The sequence below is a fragment of the Mangifera indica genome, unplaced genomic scaffold (assembly GCF_011075055.1).
Source record: "Mangifera indica cultivar Alphonso unplaced genomic scaffold, CATAS_Mindica_2.1 Un_0078, whole genome shotgun sequence".
Classification (NCBI taxonomy): domain Eukaryota; kingdom Viridiplantae; phylum Streptophyta; class Magnoliopsida; order Sapindales; family Anacardiaceae; genus Mangifera; species Mangifera indica.
In genome coordinates this window covers 96,864-120,021 of record NW_025401170.1, presented here as the reverse complement: position 1 = coordinate 120,021, position 23,158 = coordinate 96,864, and the positions used below count along the sequence as shown (strand labels likewise).

The 23,158-nt window shown below is 31.6% G+C and overlaps 2 protein-coding genes across 3 annotated transcripts; one reads left to right on the top strand and one right to left on the bottom strand.

Moving 5' to 3' along the window:
- Positions 1-5,227: 5,227 nt before the first annotated feature.
- Positions 5,228-7,463, bottom strand: LOC123207443 (WEB family protein At2g38370-like). Of its 2 annotated transcripts, none has more exons than XM_044624848.1 (2): positions 7,131-7,463; positions 5,228-6,834 (listed from the first exon to the last, which is right to left on the bottom strand). In XM_044624848.1, exons 1-2 carry the CDS (start codon positions 7,323-7,325, stop codon positions 5,356-5,358), a joined length of 1,674 nt encoding a protein of 557 aa, XP_044480783.1. In that variant the 5' UTR covers positions 7,326-7,463; the 3' UTR covers positions 5,228-5,355. The 2 variants fall into 2 exon arrangements, with proteins under 2 accessions (XP_044480783.1, XP_044480784.1); XM_044624849.1 differs by having other exon boundaries at positions 5,228-6,831; positions 7,131-7,458.
- Positions 7,464-10,754: 3,291 nt separating this feature from the next.
- On the top strand, positions 10,755-11,748 carry LOC123207444. The gene has a single exon (XM_044624850.1). It carries the CDS (start codon positions 10,867-10,869, stop codon positions 11,434-11,436), a length of 570 nt encoding a protein of 189 aa, XP_044480785.1. The 5' UTR covers positions 10,755-10,866; the 3' UTR covers positions 11,437-11,748.
- Positions 11,749-23,158: the final 11,410 nt, after the last annotated feature.

Sequence of the window (23,158 nt, the reverse complement as noted above, 5' to 3'; positions counted from 1 at the left end):
TGACGTTAATTTGCTGGAGTGAAGACACCTTCAGGGTTTTAAATTAATTAGGGGGATATTGAATTTTTTACCCCTCTTTCAAACTGTGTATACATATATATACTATTCATTTCAAACCCCAAACAAAAATATCATAATAGTAATCTTCGTTGACATAACCCATGCAAAAAGAATACCATAATAGTAATTTATTTCTTTTTTCTCAGCCTTCCAACAAGAGAAGAAATCTCTACATCACGAAAAAAAATTTTGAAACAGGACAATTCTTCAACTTTGGAAAATAAAGCAGACACTTTGATTGAACAATAAAATCTGTGAGAGAAATTCAGAGAAAGAAATCACTAGCTATTATAAAGAATTCAATTTGGACACAAGGGAGGAAGAGACGAAAATTGTCAAATTTCTTTAAAAAATTCACATTTGTTACAAAGATTTTCTAGCAAAATCATCTAAATTCAGGTTAGTCTTGATTCAAGCTTTTGTGTTAAGTGTTTTCTTGTTTAACAATTGAAAATCAAATAATATAAAGTAGATTCATATTTATGACTTCATGTGAAACATAATTTTGTTATGATTTTATATTATTATATTGTTTAATATTGTAATTTCATATTGTTGTATTGTTTAATGTTGTTATAATATTGTATTGATGGTTAAAAAAGGGAGTGAGTTGACGAAAATTTAGGTCTGAATAAAAAACAAACAAAGCACAGGTTGGTATTGACTCCAAACCCATTGGTCCCACATAAAATTGCATGTTTTATAATGCCTAGGGTTTAAACACATGTGTTTTTTTCTGTTTTTAGGTTTATTTTAAGTCAAGATGAAAAAAATGTATTTAAGATGTGCTATGGAGGACAATGGATTTCAGGTGATGATAATGTGACGAGATATGTTCATGAGAATGAGAGAGAGATGTGCATTGATATAAGTGTTGATTTTGAAAGATTCATAACGAGAATAAACTATCTTCTAAGACTTGATCGAAGTCAGTGGGTTCTTGAGCTTGTTTGTTAGTGTTGAGAGTGCATATATTAGTAATCAGACGACACAAAAGGACAACCATTTATAAGTGATGGGTTTTTATAATTCAAAAGCAGAATTGAAAACATTATTTTGAACATATGCATTGGAGACACGAATTCAATAGAAAATTGGTTACTTTGACAGAATATGGTATGCGATTAAGTACGTACATCCATAATGTAAATGACGGACACGAGCAACGAGAGAGAAAAATAGAGACTATTAGGTGTTATGATGTATGGACGAGATATACACTTATCTATGAGATCAAATATTGTCACACCATAGACAAACTAGTGCAAAGTCATTGGAAAACATACTTAAATCAATGTTTGTGGTTAATTGCATTTATCGACTGAAGGAAATTATTTCGGATATGATAGATAGATACAAAATTGACAGTTCCTACACGCAAGCGTGACGTGCCAAAACATATGCACTTAATGCATTACGAAGATCTCTCAAAGAGTCTTTCGTGCTTTTGTGTGAGTATTATCACAATTTAATCGCCAACAGTTTGCTTAATCTCCTTATGAGATAACAACCTGTTAATATCCAGGAAGTATTTTTTCTCAATTGAGGCGTCCCCATACAATAAATGTAGTTGTACACCTCCGTCCTTCTCGAATATCAGAGCAGTGACTAACACAACTCAACAGGGCTGAATCATAACTCAAGACTGTTTACTCTGAATTACATTTCTCTCACTAGGTCTTTGTGGTTAATTATACGAAGTAACATCGCATGTATCAAAATGACACCAAACTTTAGCTTCGCCAAATTTAATAAGCGATCAAAACATGTTGTCTGAAAAATTGTTCTCTAAGTAAACGTTAGTTTGTTCTTAATTACAATCATAGTGTCCATCTTTATTCAAAGCGACATGTGCACTCAGAATCCGTATGCCTCCTTGAATTGGTGCTCTCTCTCCCGGTAGTTAATTACAAATGCCTGAAAAATATATTAATTCGTTTATTATATTAATGAAAGATTAATCAAAGATAATTATTAATAAAAAATTAATCAAACAAACTGAATTATCATTATTCTGGTTGACGTCAACTAATTCAATTGACTCTTTTGTTTTTCAAAATTAATAATGACCGTAAAGTTATATTTTAAAATAAATTTTTCTATGACAAATGAACTGTACATGAAAACTGTTAAATTTGATGTCATATTACTTTTTATTTATTTATTTCATTTATCTTCCTAATGGGTTTTAAAAATATTTTTAGATAATTCCTGTACTGCTTGATAATTTTCAATTTTTCAACTCAAGGATGGATGAAATTAACTTACATAAATGTCAACTAATTATAACCCTAGTTTTGAATAAATGAAATTAACCTACATAAATGTTATTTCACTTATGCTACTCTAAAAAATTTAAGCTTAATCACCAGCATACTTGATAATTTTCAATCTCTCAACTCAAGGATGGACGAGAGATTGAATAATTTTAAAAAATTTAAACTCAATCACCTATATTTAATAATTTAGAAAAATTTAAAAATTTTAAACTCAATCACCTATACTTAATAATTTTCAATCACTAGCATACTTAATAAAATAATTCTATTCAAACCATACTGCTTTTCCATAATGCACATAGCTGAGAGATGTAACCGTTGGTGGTAGAAAGGGTTGCTGTCAATGCTAGCCTGTTCTTCCATTCCCCAAACATTCCATTATAAAAAAAACAATGAGTTTCACTTCCCAAGCATTCCCTTTTATTAAAAAACAACAAAAAATCTCACTTGTCATCTTACCATTGCGTGGTCGTTGCCAATTTAAGAAGTTTCATCATTGGTCGATGATAAAACTATTCATTTAGTTTTCTTTGCTCTAATGCCTTAAAATTTGTTGGATTCTTCTTGTTCATTCATGAGAAAGCAATCCGGTGATCTCTTATGCTATATGTATAATATACTTTTATGTTATATTATATGGGGATCTCGTCATGGGAAAGCAAGCATATGCTTTTGCCAAAATTATTCGTAAAAACATGCAAAATATGTATGTATTTTGCATAAATTCACGTGAATGAACATGTGGAAGTAAGCAAACATGCATAATATGTATGTATTTTGCATATTCTTTAAGAATATATTCTTTGCAAAAAAATATATTCTTTGCATATTTATATTTTTATACGTCACCAAGATTCTTCACACCAAGGCCTTCCTTCAGGCTGCATGCTCTTTACATGTGGCAAAGGCTTCAATTATTGAATTATTTTTTCATATATTAGATTCATCAATCAAAATTTTGGGCGATAACATTAAATGAGTTTAAAATTTTTTAGATTTGAATTTAAACTTTGAATGTTTAAATTCAAATATAATTTAATCTAAAAAATTTAAACTAAAAAATTTTTAAATTCATTTGATTTTATTTAACACATATATAAACCTTATTTCAAATATTGATACTAAATATTTGCATATGTTCTCTCTCAACAATACATAAAGAGAATAATATTGCTTTATTTGGTTTCTTAAGGTTGAAGATAAGAGCAGTTTATGTATTTCAATATATAAAGTGGAAAATATTTAGGATGTGAAAAGTGTGGTATAAATATATAAGTGGACCCAAATAAGGGTAAAAAAATTAAATATCCCTTAATTAAAAGTCATCCATTTACAATGGCTAAATCAATAATTTATATTTAAACTAACAAAAAATATTAATAAAATTAAATAATAGATAAATATTTAGAGAATACATTCAGGATATTAAAGAGTTAAAATTCGTATTCAGTTCGACTCAAACTCGAATATAAGAATCAATGTAAACTTATCTTATTTGATGAAAATGAGACATTTTTTTGACTTAAACTTATTCATTTGATTTTAAATAAAATTTAAGTCCAAACAACTCTGATTGAATCTAACTTTGGAATGATGATTTTTGAGTTGATGAACAATAACTAGATGGAAGACATAATTGATGTGTAGATAAAGCATTGTTCAAGGATAAGAAGTTAGGAGTGTAATCAAACCGCGTCAAAGCAAGAGCAATAATGTTTAACTTGAGCTTGGCTAGATAGTATTAATGCTTCACTTGAATTTACCAAAGTAGTAAGTTCTTAGCTTGAACCCGGACAAGAATAGTTGCCCTGCGCTTGATTGAAAATAAAATTTTTTAAATCCTCATATTTTAACAAATTAATTTAAAAATTATAATTTATATATTTATCAATTATCTCATATTTAAAATTAAAAAAATAAATAAAAAGTATTTAAACAAAATTTGAAACTTTTAAATTTTTTTAATATTTTACTTAAATTGAATTGTAAATTCATGAACTCATCAAAACGATCAACACAAAACTCAAACTGAACTCAATATTAATCGAATCGAGCCACTCACAATTTAGCTTGTTTTACATAGCAACATTCAATACATAAGTAGCACATAAACAAAAATGTAAAAATATGAAAACATATTTTTTAAAAAATATTAAAAAACATTTAAAAAACTTATAAATATTAAAAATAAAAGGTTTTTTTTTTTTTAATGAATACTAAATTTTTATATTATAAAAAGTGTAATTGTTATGAAATGATGACTTTCCACCAATTAAAGTGAAAGAAAAATGAGCGATGCATTTATGATTTGGGTGACCCATTTATTTAATGCTTTCGACGGCTTCATTTAATGTCCTTGAGCTAGAGTCAATTTTGTTGACCTAAGAGGACGGTGCAAAATGATATATAAAGCCCCATCCTTTGTAATTTTGAGACATGCACTTCACCTTTTCATTTTCACACAAGTGCGTGATTAATCATCCATCACTCACAACTCTCATGTCCCAATCCATATCTTATCTAATCCTTTATAGAAATTTTAATCAGCCCGACTATAAAACCCAGCATTGACTACACTACTGCCACCAAGAACGCTGCCTCGAGCATCAGGAATTCCATCTTTCAATGTTAAGACTTGCGCAAGAGAACCGCAAGTATCAACCTCCATAAGGGTGGCCAAGAACCCTTCTTCAGTCATCAAATTCACAAATTCTGTCAAAGAAATGTGTTTCAATATTTCTAAAACGCCCTCGAAACATTTTGGAAATGGAAACGTTTTGGAAACGCAGAAGCACACCAGCATTTCCGTGCTTCCTTGTTCAGTACAACATCACACAATCTGGACTTAAGTACACAAATATCATCAACATCCTTACAAACAGAAAAAATAAATAAATATAGAAATTATCAGATTGTAAGTCTAATAAACAAGGACATAATGCAAATGACAGCTCCTACTAAACATAAACTAGAAACAGTCAACATATTAGCAATGTTAGTGCCTTGTTGAACTGCATTATCTCAAGTTTAAAGTTGGTTTCTTTTTCTTACTTTGCTTTGCCAAAAGCAACGAGAAGCGAGCAAATCCAAACTTCTTCCTCTTTCTGGAGTACTGCTTGTGACTGTTTTCCTTCTCAGCCTTCTGAGATGTGGGCACATCACCGTTTTGTTTACTGAGAATTTGGCCTAATGATAACTTTCTCTTCACAGCATCTCTTTCAGCTATTTCAAACTTATCTGAGACAAGTAGCTTCATGCTCAATATTTGACCTATTGATAAGGTTGGCTTCAAAACAGGGTCTGAACCATCACTGACCAAATTCAGTCCATTTACATCAAAAATACAAGGATCTTTCCGAAGTTGAGATGGGTAAGAATTCTTATACTTGGTCGAGTTGTGTATAGAGTGTTTTTTCTGCCCATGCTTGGATCTCCATCTCTGAAGAGCCTCTTCCACAGCCAGCTTCCCCCTGTTTGCAGCCTCTACTCTGTTAAGGGCTTCTTCCAAGGCCTTCTTACTGGTTTTGACTTCTTCTGTAGCTTCATCTACCCTCCTTAGCATTTCCCTTTTAGAAAAATTTGCATCATCAACTTGAAGCATGGCATCTATGACTCTCCTCTTAGATAATTCTTCAGCATCTTGAACCTTGCAAGTTAGGGAAGAATACTCTTTATAAGAAAGTGTTACTCCCTCACATTTCAGTGGGAGAACTCCAGATGAGCTCTCACATTTTGATATAGCTTTGATCTCTGCCAAAGCAACAGCTTCTGCTGCTCTAGCTGCTTCCTTCATTTTTCTGGCTGCAACTAACTGGATTTCAGCTGCTTTTATTCTGGTTTTTGTCTGCTCAATCTTAGATATTACTTGCGAAACCTCTGATCTTGCAGCTTCTCCTGCTTTTTTGAATTGTTCAGCCTCAGAACTCAACCTTTGGAGCTCCACTGAAATATCTACAGGATTATCAGAACCACTAGCATCTTTTGCTTGTTGCAGCTTTAGTCTTGTTTGGTTTAACTCTTCCTCGAGAGATGATACCTCCAAAGAATTCAGGCTCAATCTTTCACGGGTTTTCTCTAGTGAAATTCTTTCCTTCTCTAATTTCTTGTTAAGAGAATCAACAGAAGCTCTGATGTCAGCGATATCACTAGTAGTCCTAGAAAGGTTCAACTTAGCCTGTTTCAGCTCCATTAAGACTAAACCTGGAGATGAAGAGGCGTAAGTGTTGAAACCACCCACCACATTTTTACGGTTTTCCTTTTCTGCTTTATTCACTACAGGAGTTTCATTCTTATAATCAATCTTTGAGGCAAGTTCCATACTCACCTCAGACGCCTCGTTCTGTAGCTTCAATTTCAATTCTTCCACAATCATTTTGGTTGATTCCAGCTCTTTCAAAACTTCCAGTGTTTCCCTTTCTTTCAAAATCAAGTCCTTCTCAAACTGTGATGCTTGCACTTCCACTTCTGCAATATCAACCTCCTCCATTTCATGCTGCTAATATTAGAAACTTTTTCAGCACAATATAATTCTTTTATAGAATCCCCGTTAATTTTATTGTGAAATAAGACAAATGCAAGATAGGTTTTACAAGAAACATGCAAAAATGAAGCAAAGTCTAAAACAAGCCAAACTTAACAAACAATGAGGCTCTGAAAGTGCTCTTAAAAGCTTCCACATGAAATGTGCTCGTCTCATTGTTTTACAAATAGTTTCGGTTCTTGAGTCTTCCATAAACCAAAAAAATAAAAAAATTGAGGTAATATATGAGAGAATGGAGAAGAGAAAGTGACCTCAGTTTCAAAGAGTTTATGTTGAGAGGGTTTCCAGTAGCCGACTCCACCGAATCGACTCACAGCCTCTTTAACGGATTCAAACGGCGCCGATGTGTCGATCTCGGCTCTTATACTACTCTCGTGCTCCATTTTGGAACTGGAATCTAGGGTTTCAGCTCTGTTCTTTAACTTCACCAAACGGCAAGAGGCCATCTTGAGGTGACCGTTGTAAAGTAGGCTAACAAGGGTCCACCACGCATTGTGCCGTTACTGAAGAACAGCTTCAACTCAGCTTACCTTGAAATCACACACATGAAATTTGCGGCTTTTTAGATTCCGAATCAGTAGCTGAGGCCAGAGTTTCTGTGAACAAAAACAATTCCTGGCCCATAGGCCGCATTATGGCTAAAATGGGTTATCTAAATCCTTTAATTACAGATATGGGCCTAAATTAAGGCCCATTATTTCAGTGTTTCAGAAGTTGCTGGCCCAATTTCTAGGTCAAAGGAGGACAAGTTTGTGATAGAAGTTGTTTTCATGCTTGAAGATGTTTCGTCCAGAGGCTAAACAACGCCTAGATTCAATTCCAACTGAGTCTAGACAAAATTTATGTTGAAATTGGTTTAAATCTATAAGACCAAGCTTAAGATCCGTGCGATATTGATGAGTTGAAATTCAAACTTTATACAAACATAATTTAATATTGTATTCAGTTTAAACTTAATTGATCCGGATGGTTGAATTGATTCGAATTCGATCCGTACTCGATTATGTACTTAAAAAATACTTACACATTTATTGTATTTCAAAAATATCAGAAATCTCCGCAGACATAGTAGACTTATTCCAGCTTTAGACATATATGGTTGTTACCCTTAAGTGTGCTGCACCACTATCTCAAACATCCCACTGATCTTTGTTCTTCCCTTTTTGTATTTCGATAAAGATAAAATAACATCTAATCGTATAATCATATATTATTTAATATTTAATTAAATATTTAAAATTAAATACACATAATATTGTTTACTCTCCCCTCACATAAAATAACACAAATATAAATGGAAACAAAAGTAACACATAGGAAAAGTAGGATCAAGAAAAATATAAAGCATGATGAACACGTATTAAATACTGTTCACATCGGTCATGAAATCAAGCTACCCATTTTCCATGGGATAATATATAGAATAAGAATTTTCATGTGTTGGCCATGAAATTCACTAACAGTTCATGGACAAACAACACATCCATCGTTTGCCTGAGACTTCCGGAACAATTTAGCCCTACGAAAGTTTTAAAGTATTTAAATTAATAGAGTATTTTGAATTGTGGTTGAACAGACTAAACTATACTAAACCGTTAGTTTAATCTTATCCAAGTCTAGAAACATTATATATATAAAATAATGTAGATATCTTATTTTAAACCGAAAAAGACATAGATTAGATCCTTGATTAGGTCAAGACTTGATCTGAGTCTGAAAACATTGTGGTCACCCGACTTGGGTGCCAATTTGAAAGTTGATTCATTATAGGGAAATGACTTTAACAGCGAGATGTTGATATATGAGATCATTCTGGAATTTACCTCTAAGTACACTACATTTATCAATTAATTGTGGCATGCATGATACTTGTTGTTGGATGAAATGAAGAAGAGAAACGTGGGTTTGATTGAAATTATATAATTTTAAATTGAATTAAACTCATTTAGCATGCTTCCAATTTGCCTTACCTCCCACTTCCGAACTACCTCCTAATCCAAGACTAATTTTTGGTCGTTGTTCGTTAAGAATTTCAGTTCGTAAAGACAACCAATCTTCTGCATTATTCAATATGAAATTATTATTTTTTTACCCAAAGAAAAACAAATATCAGAAATGCACAATACTCGGCCAACTACATGATCCAATGCCCAAAAGAACACCATACGTTGCATGGTGTTTGATGTACCCCTGGAGGCCTTTAAAAATCTAGAGGACTGAGTATCTATTGTCTATGCCCTATCATACTCATAACTGTATCAAATATCTAAGATGAATAATATCTTATCGATAGAATAATGTAAGCAAGAAAAAGTTGATAAAATGAATCCATAAATTTATAAAAAGAATTGGTTTTGAGAGTCAAACACGAGACTTCCAATACCAAACCGTCAGCTATTGATGGGCTACTTAAAAGATAGACAAAAGAGAAATTTTACTATAGATGAAAAATATTATAAACAAGATGAAAAAGGAGATTTCTTCATTGTTGTTATTGGAGTTCTTAAGCTTAATACACTTTAATTTTGCAGTACACACACTCATTGTTTACGTTCACTTAAACACAATTTTAGTATATAAACCCTAACCCAGATATTTTTCACATGTACTTATTAGTCATATATATGTGTTCATGACAAACCTTACCCATGTTACAAGAGGTCACTCAAGTTCATAGTTTATTCGACTAGTTTTAATGATAACCGTTGTATTTGTTAAAAGAGTAATGTTATATATATAATTGTACGCATAAAAAAGACATATCATTGTGTGATTAAATAATTAAAAATTAAAGATAAAATAATTTTTAATTATATTATAATATACTATTATTTATATATAAAATTATACATATAATTTTATTGTCTATTTAAGTTCATTCAGATCTCAAAATTTGGGTCACATTTTTCATACTAAAAAATACTGTCGTATATCTTTCTTAAAAGAAGTTTATCCAATCAGATATCGGCAGCTCAAGGTTTCAGGTGCAACCAACTTGTTCGTTGGTAGAAGCCAACAGATATTTGACCTGTATAACTTCAACCATCTTTCCTTGGAATCAAGTGTGTAGCGTCGAGAAGATAATAGAAAACATTATAGCAAGAGTTCAATGAGAATCACATTGTGAAGAAGAAACAGAGCTGTTGATGAAAGAAATAGGACCACTGGTTTTATGTATGTATGTATGTATGTATGTATGTATGTATGTGGTTGGTTCATATCAGCATCAAATGGCATACGTGGCCCTGCAAAGCCATTGTCAGTCCAGTGTGGTTGTGTGGTATTCATTCTTAGTGGAAGATGCATGGGACCATGGAGAGAGAGTTGACTCTAGCCTAACCAAGCGCGAATATTAACTCAAATCTTTAATAACTATGAATTTAATTTTGAATTTATTTGAATTAGTTAAAAATATTATTAAAATTTTTTGATAAAGTGAATAATATCACCAAAATAAGATTTAAACCAAATTACAAACTAAAATTTTATTCTTATAAAAAAGATTTAATCTAAATTGAATCACAATATAACTCAATTCAACCAAAGACAGATTCAAGAGAGTTAAAAAAGGTCACTAGACCCTTTATGTTCAAAAAAATATAAATTACCTTTCTTGGGTATAAAAAATAAGTATTTAATATTTGTTTAGAGTTGAAAAATTGGTAATTTAATATATTTAAAATCTCGAAATAATCTCAAAAATTGTATACTAACCTTCTTAAAATTTTATCATTTATTAATTAATTTTTTGCAAATGGGAAATAGTCAAAATAGGAAGATACAAAATCTAGGAAGTTTTTGTCATTAAGGCTTTTATCAAGGGATGCGGTCTTATCAGAAATCTTTTTATAAGAGTGAAAAATCAATGTAAGATCTATGCATTTTCACCTCTCTATATAATGTTTTCCGAGACTTCAAAAACTGGCCTAAAGCTATCTCTTCTCTTCAGAACCAAAGTCAAAACAATTACCCTGCCAATAATTCAAGATGTTTAGTAAGAGCACAGAGGTTTCACAAAATTATTCTATTCAGATAAAGGAAGATGACAAGTTCTTCTCCAGGCTTCTGTCCAAAGAGACCTCCATGGCTAACCCTTCTTTCAGAGTCTATTATGGAGGCGTTGCTGTTGCAGTTCCATTTTTGTGGGAGTCTCAACCAGGCACACCCAAATGTAACAAATTCGGTGAAAAAGCTCTCCCTCCTCTCACACCTCCTCCTTCTTATTATACTTCTAGCCCAAATATTGAACAAAAACCCATCAAGAAACGCCGCTTCAGATCCCTTAGTCTCTTGCATATCTTCTTCCCCAAGATGAATCATAAGAAAACAACCAATAATGTATCATTTTCATCCTCTTCATGCTCGTCTTCATCAACTTTCTCAATGGTGGTTCCTATAACTAGTCCTCTAAGAAAACATCGCCATGCGAGGAGCAAGTTTTCAAGTAGAGGATCATCGTTTGATTCAAGAATTATAGAAGATGAAGAACCAGCTTTTGGATCACCAACTTCACCCCTAAGCTTTAAGCTTCGAGGATGCTATGGAATGGTGAGGTGATTATAAAGTAGCTCTTTTATCATTAGTACTATCTCTCCAGTTTGCCTATGGATCTGGGAAGCGCCTCTCACCTCTCAGATTTCTCAAAGTCTTTGCCTTTTTTTATGTGTGTGTGCGTGTGCCTAGTTTAAGTAATTTACAGAAGGTCTTACTCTGTTTTCTTTGTTTATCTTCAATGGTTAGTGACCTGAACCAGCTGCAGAAGTATTAAAATCTATCTGTGTGCAACTACGTATGATGTTCGTCTACAGAAATCAATATTACTTTTACGTGTATTCAATATCAAGCAATAAAAGATGATTTTAATGGCGAGCCATGGATATATTTTTAAGTTTCTGAAACAAAAACACCATTTATTTGTGATATTGATAGTAGAACATTTAGTTGAGTACTTAATTTCTTTGAAAGGAACCCATTACAAAACTTTCGGCTATTGGTTTTCTCAATGAAATCGTTTAATTTTAATGTATCCTCTTCCCAAGATTTATATTTACAATAATACTTCATCCAGCTAAAAAATTGGAGGCCTTACATTGGATAATATGAAATTAAAACTACTCATATAATTACATATCAATATATAGATTTGAGTCAAGATGAGCTCGAATAGAGTTTGACTTAAACTCAACCTAGCGATAACATTGCTAGACAAAAGAAAAAGAGTTGTCGAAGATAAAGAAAAAGAAGAATTGTCAGAGAGAAAAAAAAATTCATCGGAAAATATTAATTGGTTAATGACTTTTCAGTAAATTGTTGAATTCAACCCCATCAAACTTGAGTTTGACTCATTCAAACCAACCATAAAACTGAGATTATTAATGATTGAACTGTATATTATATTATGTATAAAAAATCTAATTTTCTGTATCATATATCACGTATCATATCATAAGATTTTTTTAATAATAATACAAAATTATGATTATTATGTCATTATCTCATAAATTATTGTACACACCTTGTTAAGTCTAAAATTAAAAATGTTAGAAAAATCTGAAATTTTTTAGATACACTCTATCATATCATCACTTCTTTAAAAGGGTTTATTGATATGTTTTGGTAATATCTATAATATTATTCAGTACACTTACTATATTGTACCGGTAATCTATATATCTTAAAATACATATTATTTTTCTTTTATCTAGGGTTGTACCATCTAATACTGCTCATGTAACAGCATAGTAGGATACTAATGTCCAGTATCAATACTATATTTAATGCAAAAACCAAAAACAGGTAGAAGTTTTGTTTGGAATCTTTTATGGCTCCCTGCCTCCCTTGTCCTCATCCACAAAATAAATTCATCTGTGAACATCTCAGTCTCTGTTACATTAATTAATAAAGTAATTAGATAACTGCAAATAAATGAAAATCCAGCAACCCAATTATAGTAATGGGGAAGTGAAAACAGTCAAAATCTCAAAGATTTGTAGCTTCTTCTGGTTTGTGCGTCCCTAAGATGTGCAAAAAGATCTCATCCTTCTGCTTTTATGAATCAAGAAGAAGCATGAGAAGGCAGCTTTAGCAGAAGACAGACATCGGTGGTTCTCATCTGACTTGCCTAGCTGCTTCACGTGCACATGTATTTATTTAAGGGGGGTCACCACTTCAGATTTAAAGCAACTATGTCTAGCAGGAGAAATTACTGATTCAGTCATCCATCCAATAACCATTATTTTATATTAAAGGTGGATTAGTGTAGACTCAATTCGAATTTAAGTTAAAAGAATTGACTTGTTTTTTAAACTAAATTAACTCAAATTAGAGAAAGTTCAATTAGATCTAACTCATAGGTTAGATAGATGACTCGATTTGATTTGAGTTTAACTTACGACTAATTTGAATTATGTTAAGAAATTGTCAAAATGGTATCATTTTGTTATTATTGGGTAAAATGATATTATTTTATCACTATGTCACGAATCCGAGCCATAAACTTGAGTCATGACTTTGATTTTGAACTTCAGGATTAAACCAAACTTGAGTTACCATTAAATTTTATTTGACAAACTTTAACCAAACTTGAATTAAACTATTTTTTATTTAAGAAAAACTCAAGCCAAAAGTGTCCAAGTTTGGTATATATCCACCCCTAGACAAGGTATATCACTAGACTTAGGATTTACTTTTGCTTGGTGTGGTCATTTCAGGCTTTGAAAGAATTGTCCTACTCAAATTAGTGTTGCTCGTTTAAAGAAAGAAAAATCCTCCCTGTGGGTTTCAATGTATTTATTTCAATGACTCAACTAATTCTAGACTGATAAAACAGTGAAGTTCCAAGGGGGTGGTTGTGATTGATTGCCCATTCTTGGTCATCAAAATGACATTAAACTACAAAAGCATGCATTAAAGATTTACTGATATTTGATACCACATCTGATCTGCCAACAAGAGCAATGAAACTTGAAAATAACGTGGGATTTTTCATGAAAATGTTAAGAGTCTTAAGTTTCTGCCACATTCATGTGCGTTGGAGTAATTGAAATATGTAGTGTGCCTCGTATATTCACTGTTGGTGGGACAATATATGTATCCAAAATTTTGGTGTAAGAGACACTTTTGAATACATAATTAAGTATATAAATGATGTATCATTATGTGATTAGATGTTAATTTATTATTAATTCAAATACATCATCTGTGTATCTAATTGTGTATTTAAAAGTGTATATACATAGTTTTATTGAAAATAAAAAAGATTTGCTAATAGCATTGTAAACACTTCGAGCTTCTTACAGATGTTTTCTCTTATGCCTCAAAAATCTTATATTTATACTGTTAAACTTTTATAATTTATATCTTATGTGATAAATTTATTAGGCCCTCTTAACTTTTAATATTCGCACATATAACCCAACATCAAACTTTGAATATAAAAGATAATTAAAAAATATATAAATTATAATATTTAATCATACTTTATCAAACTGAGCTTGAATCAATAGTTCATATTTCAAGTTTGAGCTTTTTTCTTCTTTAACAATCTTTCTTCTTTTTATGATTTTTCACTTTCTCTTATGATTCATCACTTTTTATTTTTTCTTATGATTTTTCCTTTTTCTAGACAAGTTTTTTATTTCTCCGGGACCCTTCTTCCTCTTCTCTTACACTTTCGAATGATTTTTTTGACAATCTTATCACCAACTCAAGTTAGAGTTTTTAGATTTGAACGAGCTTGGGTCAACCCTATTTGGACTGAGCTTAGTTTAAATCTATCCTTACTTAAAAACAACATAAGAAAAACTTCAATGTTAACCACAAACCTCGTTTGTTACGTATTTCCAATTGAGAGGAGAATCTGAAATTTCAAAACTTTCCTGTAAGGCTGACCTCATTTCTGGATTAAGCAATACACCACGGGCGGGCTGCCATACATTGCCCGGCAATCTGCAGCAATTGGCTTTTATCTGCAGCCCCTTGCTTTGAATCAGTGCAAAGAATTCATGATTGTGGAGTAAAAGAATAATCATCCATTGACCATTTAGGTTAATCTTTCTTAATTAGAACCAAAAGCCAGAAGCATATTTGGAGCCTTTAAAGTCATTTTTATCTTTATTTTAGTTCCAAATGAACGTTAAATAAAAATATTAATTGATGCTCACTTATCCTAAACTCTAAAAAGGTACGTCTTGCCAACCCTTAATTTCATACCCAAGGCTACAAAAGACATACCCCACTCACTTTGCATTGAGATGAGATTTCTTTCTACAGTTTCTCAGCAGGATCCATCTCAATTAATTTTATCATTTAATTTCTTGCACGGGTTGCCGGGCACACTATTATGTAATCACGTTTTACCATCTCCAGTAGTATTGAGGTTAAAATACGCAATCAAATCAAGGATATATTTACCAAATTCAAAAGGATATGGAAAGATTTATTTAATAAAGGTAATTAAATCAAATAAAAGAGGAAGTTAGGACATTAATATTTTTCTTTTCATCCTCAATAGCAAGCCCTAATAAATCATATAAATTCCATTTCCTTTATCGTCACTTCCAAAAGTGGTCATCCCATATAATTTATGAACGATGAAAAACCCATCAACACATGATTTTCACTCATTCTATCTGACCTACGGAGGCTTTATTTATTTGATTAGATACTACTTATCTTTCATTTTTCACATCTTAGACAATTTTTTTTTTTGTAAACCGGGCAATATCATATGTTTTGCTAGTAGAAAGTATATGAATATATATTCATAGTCAATTAAAATAAACATAATTATATATTATATTCCAAGTTTGTTATTGTGATTATATTCAAAGATAACATGGAGATAGAAATTTAAATTCCTTCAGAAATTCCAGCCTAGCTACAATGAGAAAAAGATAGCTTCATTTATGGGTTTGTGAATCAAATATAAAAAGAAATTCATTGATGCACTTTTGCTTCAAAAAAGGGTGGTGAGAATTCATTGCCACCTTTCTTTTCCAAACAACATCCCAAACGTAAACTCTGTTTCATTTTGTGCAGGAAAATGAAATGATTTTACCGTACCTGTATGGCCTCCATCGCCAATTATAATGAGTATTAATATATTATCATATGATTAAGTATTATTTCATTTTGGTCAAAGAACTTATTCCCATGCAAAGTTTAGTGTTTTTCTAGTTTTCACTCATTAATTTTAAAAATCTCAAATGTTCACTTATAGATAGTTAAAATTAATGAAACTTATTAAGTTTCAGTGGTAAAATCATCATTTACTTATTAATATATTGAACTTAATAAAATATTACACATTTTTTCTTTAGGTTTAAAAAAATAACAATTTTTCCTAGAATTAAATTTTAAAAAGTTACATTTTCCCCCCATAGAGTTTCAGTCTTGTCCTTCTTTCTCCGATGATAGGACTCCAACCGAGACTGCCTTCAACCCTTCTTCTCCCTTAGCCATCGACGATGAAGGTTGACAATGAATAAAGCCGATGCATGATGTGAAATTGATGAAGTGAAGAAGCCAACAAAAAGACTCTTTGTCTCTGTAGGCAAATGAAGACGAAAAGTCTCTTTGTCAAATGAAAATCGTCCAATGAAAACACATGACGTCACCTGAAGACCACAACAGAGAGGTTGGGAAGGAGAATGCCAATGGTTGGGAAGTCGTTGTTCATCGGAGAGAGGGAGATCGAAACCTTAAGGGGGGAATTTGTCATTTTTCAAGCCTTGGGTGGGTGGGGAGAAATTGTTAGTTTTTAAACTAAGAGGGAAAATGTGATAATTTTTATTTTTTTAAAAAAGCTTTGCTAAATGATGATTTAACCCCTGACAGTAACTTTAAAAATTAACAAATGAATAAATGTTTAAGATTTTTAAAGTTAATGGGTGTAAATTTGGGAAAACACTAAACTTTGGGCGGGAATAAGTCCTTTGGCCCTCCATTTTAAATTTAAACTCACTCAATCACTTAATGATCATCATTATTGATAGAGTAGTATTATATGTACAAATAATGATATGTTATCATACGTTGAATAGTTTAAAATTAGAGAAAAAATAATATTCAATCATATGGTGATATGTCATTGTTTATGTATAAAATTATGTATATCATTTACACATATAATTTTATTTTTATATATAATTTTATTGAAAAAACCATGTGTTGCATTTTAAGGAAACAATCAAACAAAAGAACAGAAGACACATTAATAAATATAGATGCTTATAACATCAGCAAACTGACATTTCATCAATTAAGAATTCAGATATCAGAGTTTCTACTAAAGTAGGATGCACATCTTTGTGCCTTCATTATAACTTAAGAAAAGATTAAAAGGCAGTTTATATTCAGAGTACTATATTTTTATAGGAATTGGAAAACAGCTTCAGAAAGGAAACTATTTCATTAACATTGTAGCAGAATTGCTTGATATCCCATCAGTGCTTTAATGCTCTCTGAAAACAGTTTCAAGAAGGAAACTTTTTTATGAAGAGTTTTGTACACCATCAGAGCTTTTGAGTATTGAAATTCAAACAGTTTTACTAAAGTGACTTACCTCTTTTTCATTTAAGAAATGACAAAAATCACATCTCTTCATTTTTTGCGACTGATCTCATACATCAGATCATTAACTCTATAAAGTCTTGCTTGTTTAGAAGTCTTTCTTTTAATAATCTGAACCGAGCTTCTATTAATAAGCTCGTTTAAGTATTTTTCTGTAACATGCTCAAATAGAAGGTTGTTGTTGCATTGGACAAAGTTTTCATTCATCGAGAGGTGAGGTAATCTCCCAAATGTAATTTCTTAACCTTCTTAAGAAAAACCAAAGTATATATAAAAGATATGACTTTAGGTGGTGAGGGCGATCGTAATAACTTTTAGAAAAAAACTTTATTGGGAATCACTACTTAGTTTTTACCTTAAATTATCAAATATATTTCTCTATTCAAAATCAATCTTGTTTTTTCTTGAAAGAAGCCCACCTACCACAAGAATTGCTAGGGGTAGACCTCTACAATTTTCCAATGATTTGTTCAGACACGTCCTTCAAGTTTGGAGGATAACAACTATTAGAATCAAATGTCTTTCTACGAAATAGTTCTCATCCCTTTTTTGAAGACAAGGTTTCAAGTATGTGAACATGAATTATTGAGAATGGTATGAATTCAGACACATGCTTTATTTCATGTCATTAACATTACTCTACTATTTCTGTTGTTATCAATAAAGCATGCTCTACATATATCCAAACATCAATTTTCCACACACCATTGAACACAATCATGCAACACTTATCCTTTAAGTGTTCCCTCAATATCATGATCATACTCCTTTCTTCCATTATGTTTTTCTCCAATAGAGTTGATCCAATTGAACAATAAAGTTCTTGTATAATTGTCTTTAGCATATCTTTCTTCAATTATTCTTTCTCTACGGTGATCCAAGCTTGGCAATCAAAATGCTTCTTCACTACATTATCGTTATAAATTTTCCCAACAAGAGTGGTCTTGTCAAGTCCTCTTTCACCACCACCATAATCACTAACCGAATATTGGATATTCTGTTCACTAGCAAATCAATCAGTTTTTCTTTAGTAGGTTCAATACCCACAACCTCAACATCTTCAATAAAAAAATAACCAACCCTAGAGTCATGAGAATAACATGTCTCCCTCCATTGTCAGACCCTTTGATCAATACACATGAAATTGTAGAATTATCTCCTACGTTGTATTTTGACAAATGATGATTTGATATCTTGCATTTTAATGGCAATTCCATGATGGTGATTTGCTTTATAAATGTAACCAATGAGACCTCTGCCATGAGCCATGTTCATTGTTTACTCATCGATGACATCCTTTATCATTAAAGCTTCTTCCCTCAATTGTTCCACCAATGTTTTGACACTTCTAGTGCTCCCCGCTCCTTCTTCTTCTTCTTGTGCAGCTCTTTTATCAGCATCCTTGAGTAAAGATCTGATGCTTTCAAGTTCAAGTTTGATGTCTTCAACTCCTTTTTTCACACTTCCCAGTAAACTGATCTCTTAGACAAGCAAGGGACTCAACATTTGTATTACAGAGATCACTTCAACCTCTGCCATATCTCACCTTTTGTTACTCACTGCATTCGGCAAATAGAAAAGAATGAAATTTGCACTAGCCAATTTGGCCCATCTCACAAAATCCCAGCATGAATTTTACAATTATATATGCATGAAGAAATCAATATACAAATTTCATTGTAGACGTTTTGGGGTCAAAAACACTTCATTTTGACTCTAAAGAAATGGCAGATAAATGAAAAGAAACCAATTCAATACTTACATTTACCAAAGTTTGAAAGGATCCCAGTTGTGTCTATGTTTCTCCAGGCAAGAGGGGATAATATTTTATTGCTTTGTGATATTATAATATCTAATATGCACCCAAAGCCTACCGCAAACTCCTTTCTGCTTGCATATACATAAAATTAAATTGCATTAGCAAGTTGAAGAACTAGAGGGAAATAGTGATGGTGATGGAGATGAAGTAGAGTTGGTTTTCTAAGTGATCAGAGACAGGCATTAATTAATGTATTATTTGCTTTATTAATTCCACATTTAGTATCAGAACCTTATAGTTTGATGACAAAGTGTTTTAAATTTTGGAAATTGTGAATGAAAGATCTTCTTGTTGATAGGGATCTGTAGGGTGTTATTGTGACTGAGAGGCCACCAATCACAACAATTACAACGGGTAATGGAGGAATATGAGATGACAACTTCAACGAAATTTGTGGCAGATCTATAAACATCTAATGGTAACGTGCTTTTAGAATGGGACAAGATGGATAGACTGAATTCCAACTGACCTGATGGACCAGGATACAATCAAGGGCTTACAATTGAAGTTAGAATCCTTATATCTAGGGACGGACTTGGGCCTAACAGACCCAGACCCATCAATTATTCCCAACCCAAACCAATAGAGCCCAAAAGTAAAATATATATATATATATATATTTTCAAAATCACTTCCCATTTTAATAATTATTTCCAACCCAAACCAATATAGCCCACCTCCCATCTCAATAATTTTTCCAAACTCAAACCAATATATAGCCCAAAAGTAAACTTTTTTTTTTTCAAATATGAAATATAACCCAAAAGTAAAAATCACTTTATTATACATTTTTTCGCTTTTCTATTCAATCTTTTAGTCTTATCATCTAGGATTTTGATCTCATGAGTATTATATCAAGTTGATTGATTTGTTATCGTTGCAAGTTATAATATTTTATTTATTTATTTAATAAATTAATTGATTTATTTTAGATTTTCGAAGATGAATGATATGTGGATTTTTTTCCTAATAAATTATATATGTAAAGAAAGATTTTTGTTTGCAATTGTTTGCTACTACAATATTTGATTGATATTTCTGGTATTTATGGGATGAATGATAAGATTCTAATTTGAATTTTATTTAAGCGTAACTATTAGTTGGTTAGTGTTTACGTTTCCTTATAAAATTCTTCAATTAAATGTTTTTAAATTTTATGTCAAACATTCTATAGTTTGCAAACGATGAATCTGTATTAATTGTAAATGACTTTATGTACTTGTCACTACATATTATGTAGGATCAATACTATAATTATATAATTTACTATATGTTTAAGAATTCAATAAAACTATGTATACCTATTTTTGATACACAATTTGTATATACAGATGAGGTGTTATCATGTGATTGGATGTTTCTTTATCATATGATGACACATATTTTAAAATCACTTAATTACATGATGATATATCACTATGTATATGAATTGTATACCAAAAACGGGTACACATAGCATTGCTCTTGAGAATTAGGAAATATATTATGAAATAGACTTTGGCTGTAAAATAAAAAGTACCACATAGATCCAATAACAAGTTTTTACCACTTTACATTTCTTAGAATGAGATGAAAAAAGATCAATTCTATAAGATGCAAATGAAGCTTAATTTTGTTGAGTAATTCCAATATAATAAAAATTGATTAATTTTAAGTGTATTGGTAAGAATAAAGCAAAATTGTCTTCAAAACAAGAATACTATTTGGATTTTTTTATTTTTTAAAGTTCAAAAAATTATTATCAAACCCAAAAAGTTTGGTCAATTTTCAAAAATCCTCTTAAAAGTAGGTGGGGGTAAATTATACAGTTAATAGACTACTAATATTTCTACTAATAAGATAATTTTTACAGTTCACTACTTCACCTGTGTTAAAATTATGATTAAATTATAAATTTATGTAAAATATTTTTTGTATATTTATTTGGTAATTTTTTATTTACAATTATATGGTTTTTTTTTCCTCTCTTCTTAAAAGGTTTTTTCATGTAAAAAATTATTTTTGCTATTATATTTTTCACCTATATTATTTTTTCTACTCAATGTTTGGTATTTTTTTATTTTTAAGGTTTGACTTGTTAATTGACATATAATGGAAGAGCCGTAGAGGCTTCCGCTTATCAAAAGTCCTTGGTCTCCCATTGCTTATATCTAAGTAAGTCTTTGGTGAATTTTCATTGTAAGAATTTATATAATCTTCGTATGCATGAAAGGCTGAGTTTCAATACCCTGATAAATCAATCGCTAATTGTGGATGTTCAACTTACTGATGAACAGGCCACGTTGTTGAATCAACGAATGAAGCATATTGGAGAGGCAGGCTTTTCAAACTTGGTGACTGGAAATATTGTCGAAAGAAATCCTGGTTGCTCAATGGGATTGAGATTTTGTGAACAATGTTTACAAGGAAAAAAAATCGAGTTAACTTTCAGTCCACAGACATGAGGATACCTGAAATTTTGGAATTAATTCACAGCGACGTCTTTGGGCCTACACCAGTTGGTACTACTGGATTTATTTTATGTGAATAAAGTCTGAAGTATTTGACAAGTTTCGTGCGCTAAAAAATCAATTGGATAACAAGATCAAGATCTTGTGAACAAATAATGAGGGAGAATTTTGTCGTGGTAAATTTGAATAATTTTGTGTGGCACTTAGGATTGCAAGGCCAATAAAACTATAAACAGAAACAAATTGTACAAGTTAAGGTGGCGGCTTGTGATGTGATTATTTACTTTTTCTTTCACTTCAAAATCATCTAATCATATGTTACCATGTTAGATTGTATAGCAAAAGGCAAAACTATGCAAGCCTTAGCTGAACGGGTTGTTCAACATCTCAATTAGCCACTTTTTGGAGAACCTGATATGTCTGTTAAATGCGACATATTTATTGTCTGAGTTTCGGGCAGAGGCTACAACAATGGAATGTTAATTGAAGAACCTCTCATCCATATCAATAGTTAAAGACAGGACGCCATTTGAAGCCTTGTATGGGAGAAAACTGAAGCTGTCCCATGTTTGTGTTTTCCTGTGACAACAAATCTGAAAGGTGCAAGTTCATGGGGTTTAAACATGGCATCAAGTGATACAAGCTGCGGAATCCTGTGAGCAGAATCATCATCGACAATAAAGATGTTGCATTTAAAGAGACATAACGATAGATGATGACTCATTGGACGGTTTTGCTGGTGACCTGATGAAGAGAATGTGATGCCACCAAATATGAGGAGGCATCAATATCTTACTTTCTTAGTTTCTTTGAGTGAATATGGTTAGTGATGAACCAAGTAGCACAAAGGAAGCAAGAGCCATAGGATGTTGATCTGTGGGAGCTTACGATGAATGAGTAGATGCATTCACTTGATAAAATTAAGACATGGAGCCTATGTAAATTGTCCAAAGATCAAAAGGCAGTCGGAAGCGCATAAGTGTTCAAACAGAAGCTGCATGCATATGGAAGAAGAAATACAAGGTGAAGGTATACTCAAAAATTATGGATGTTGATTATGGTGAAATTTTTTCATATGTAGCCAAACCAATATCGATCCGATTCATTCTCTCTGTTGTAGTTGTATATGATCTCAAGGTTCAGCAACTAGATGTAAAGAAAACTTTCCTACATGGTGATTTGGAAGAAGAAATTTACATGAGACAACTTGGGGGATAGTTGGCAAAGGAAATGAAAACTTGGTGTATAGATTGAATCAATCTCTCTATGAACTTAAACAATCACTAAGAATGTCGTATAAAAAATTTGATACCCATATTCTTCAACATGGCTTCAACAAACAAATTAATCAAATCTGTCAAAGGTTTGTTGGCTACACAATTTCATATGAAGGATCTTGAAGCTGCGAATTTTATTTTGGGCATGCAAATTATTACAA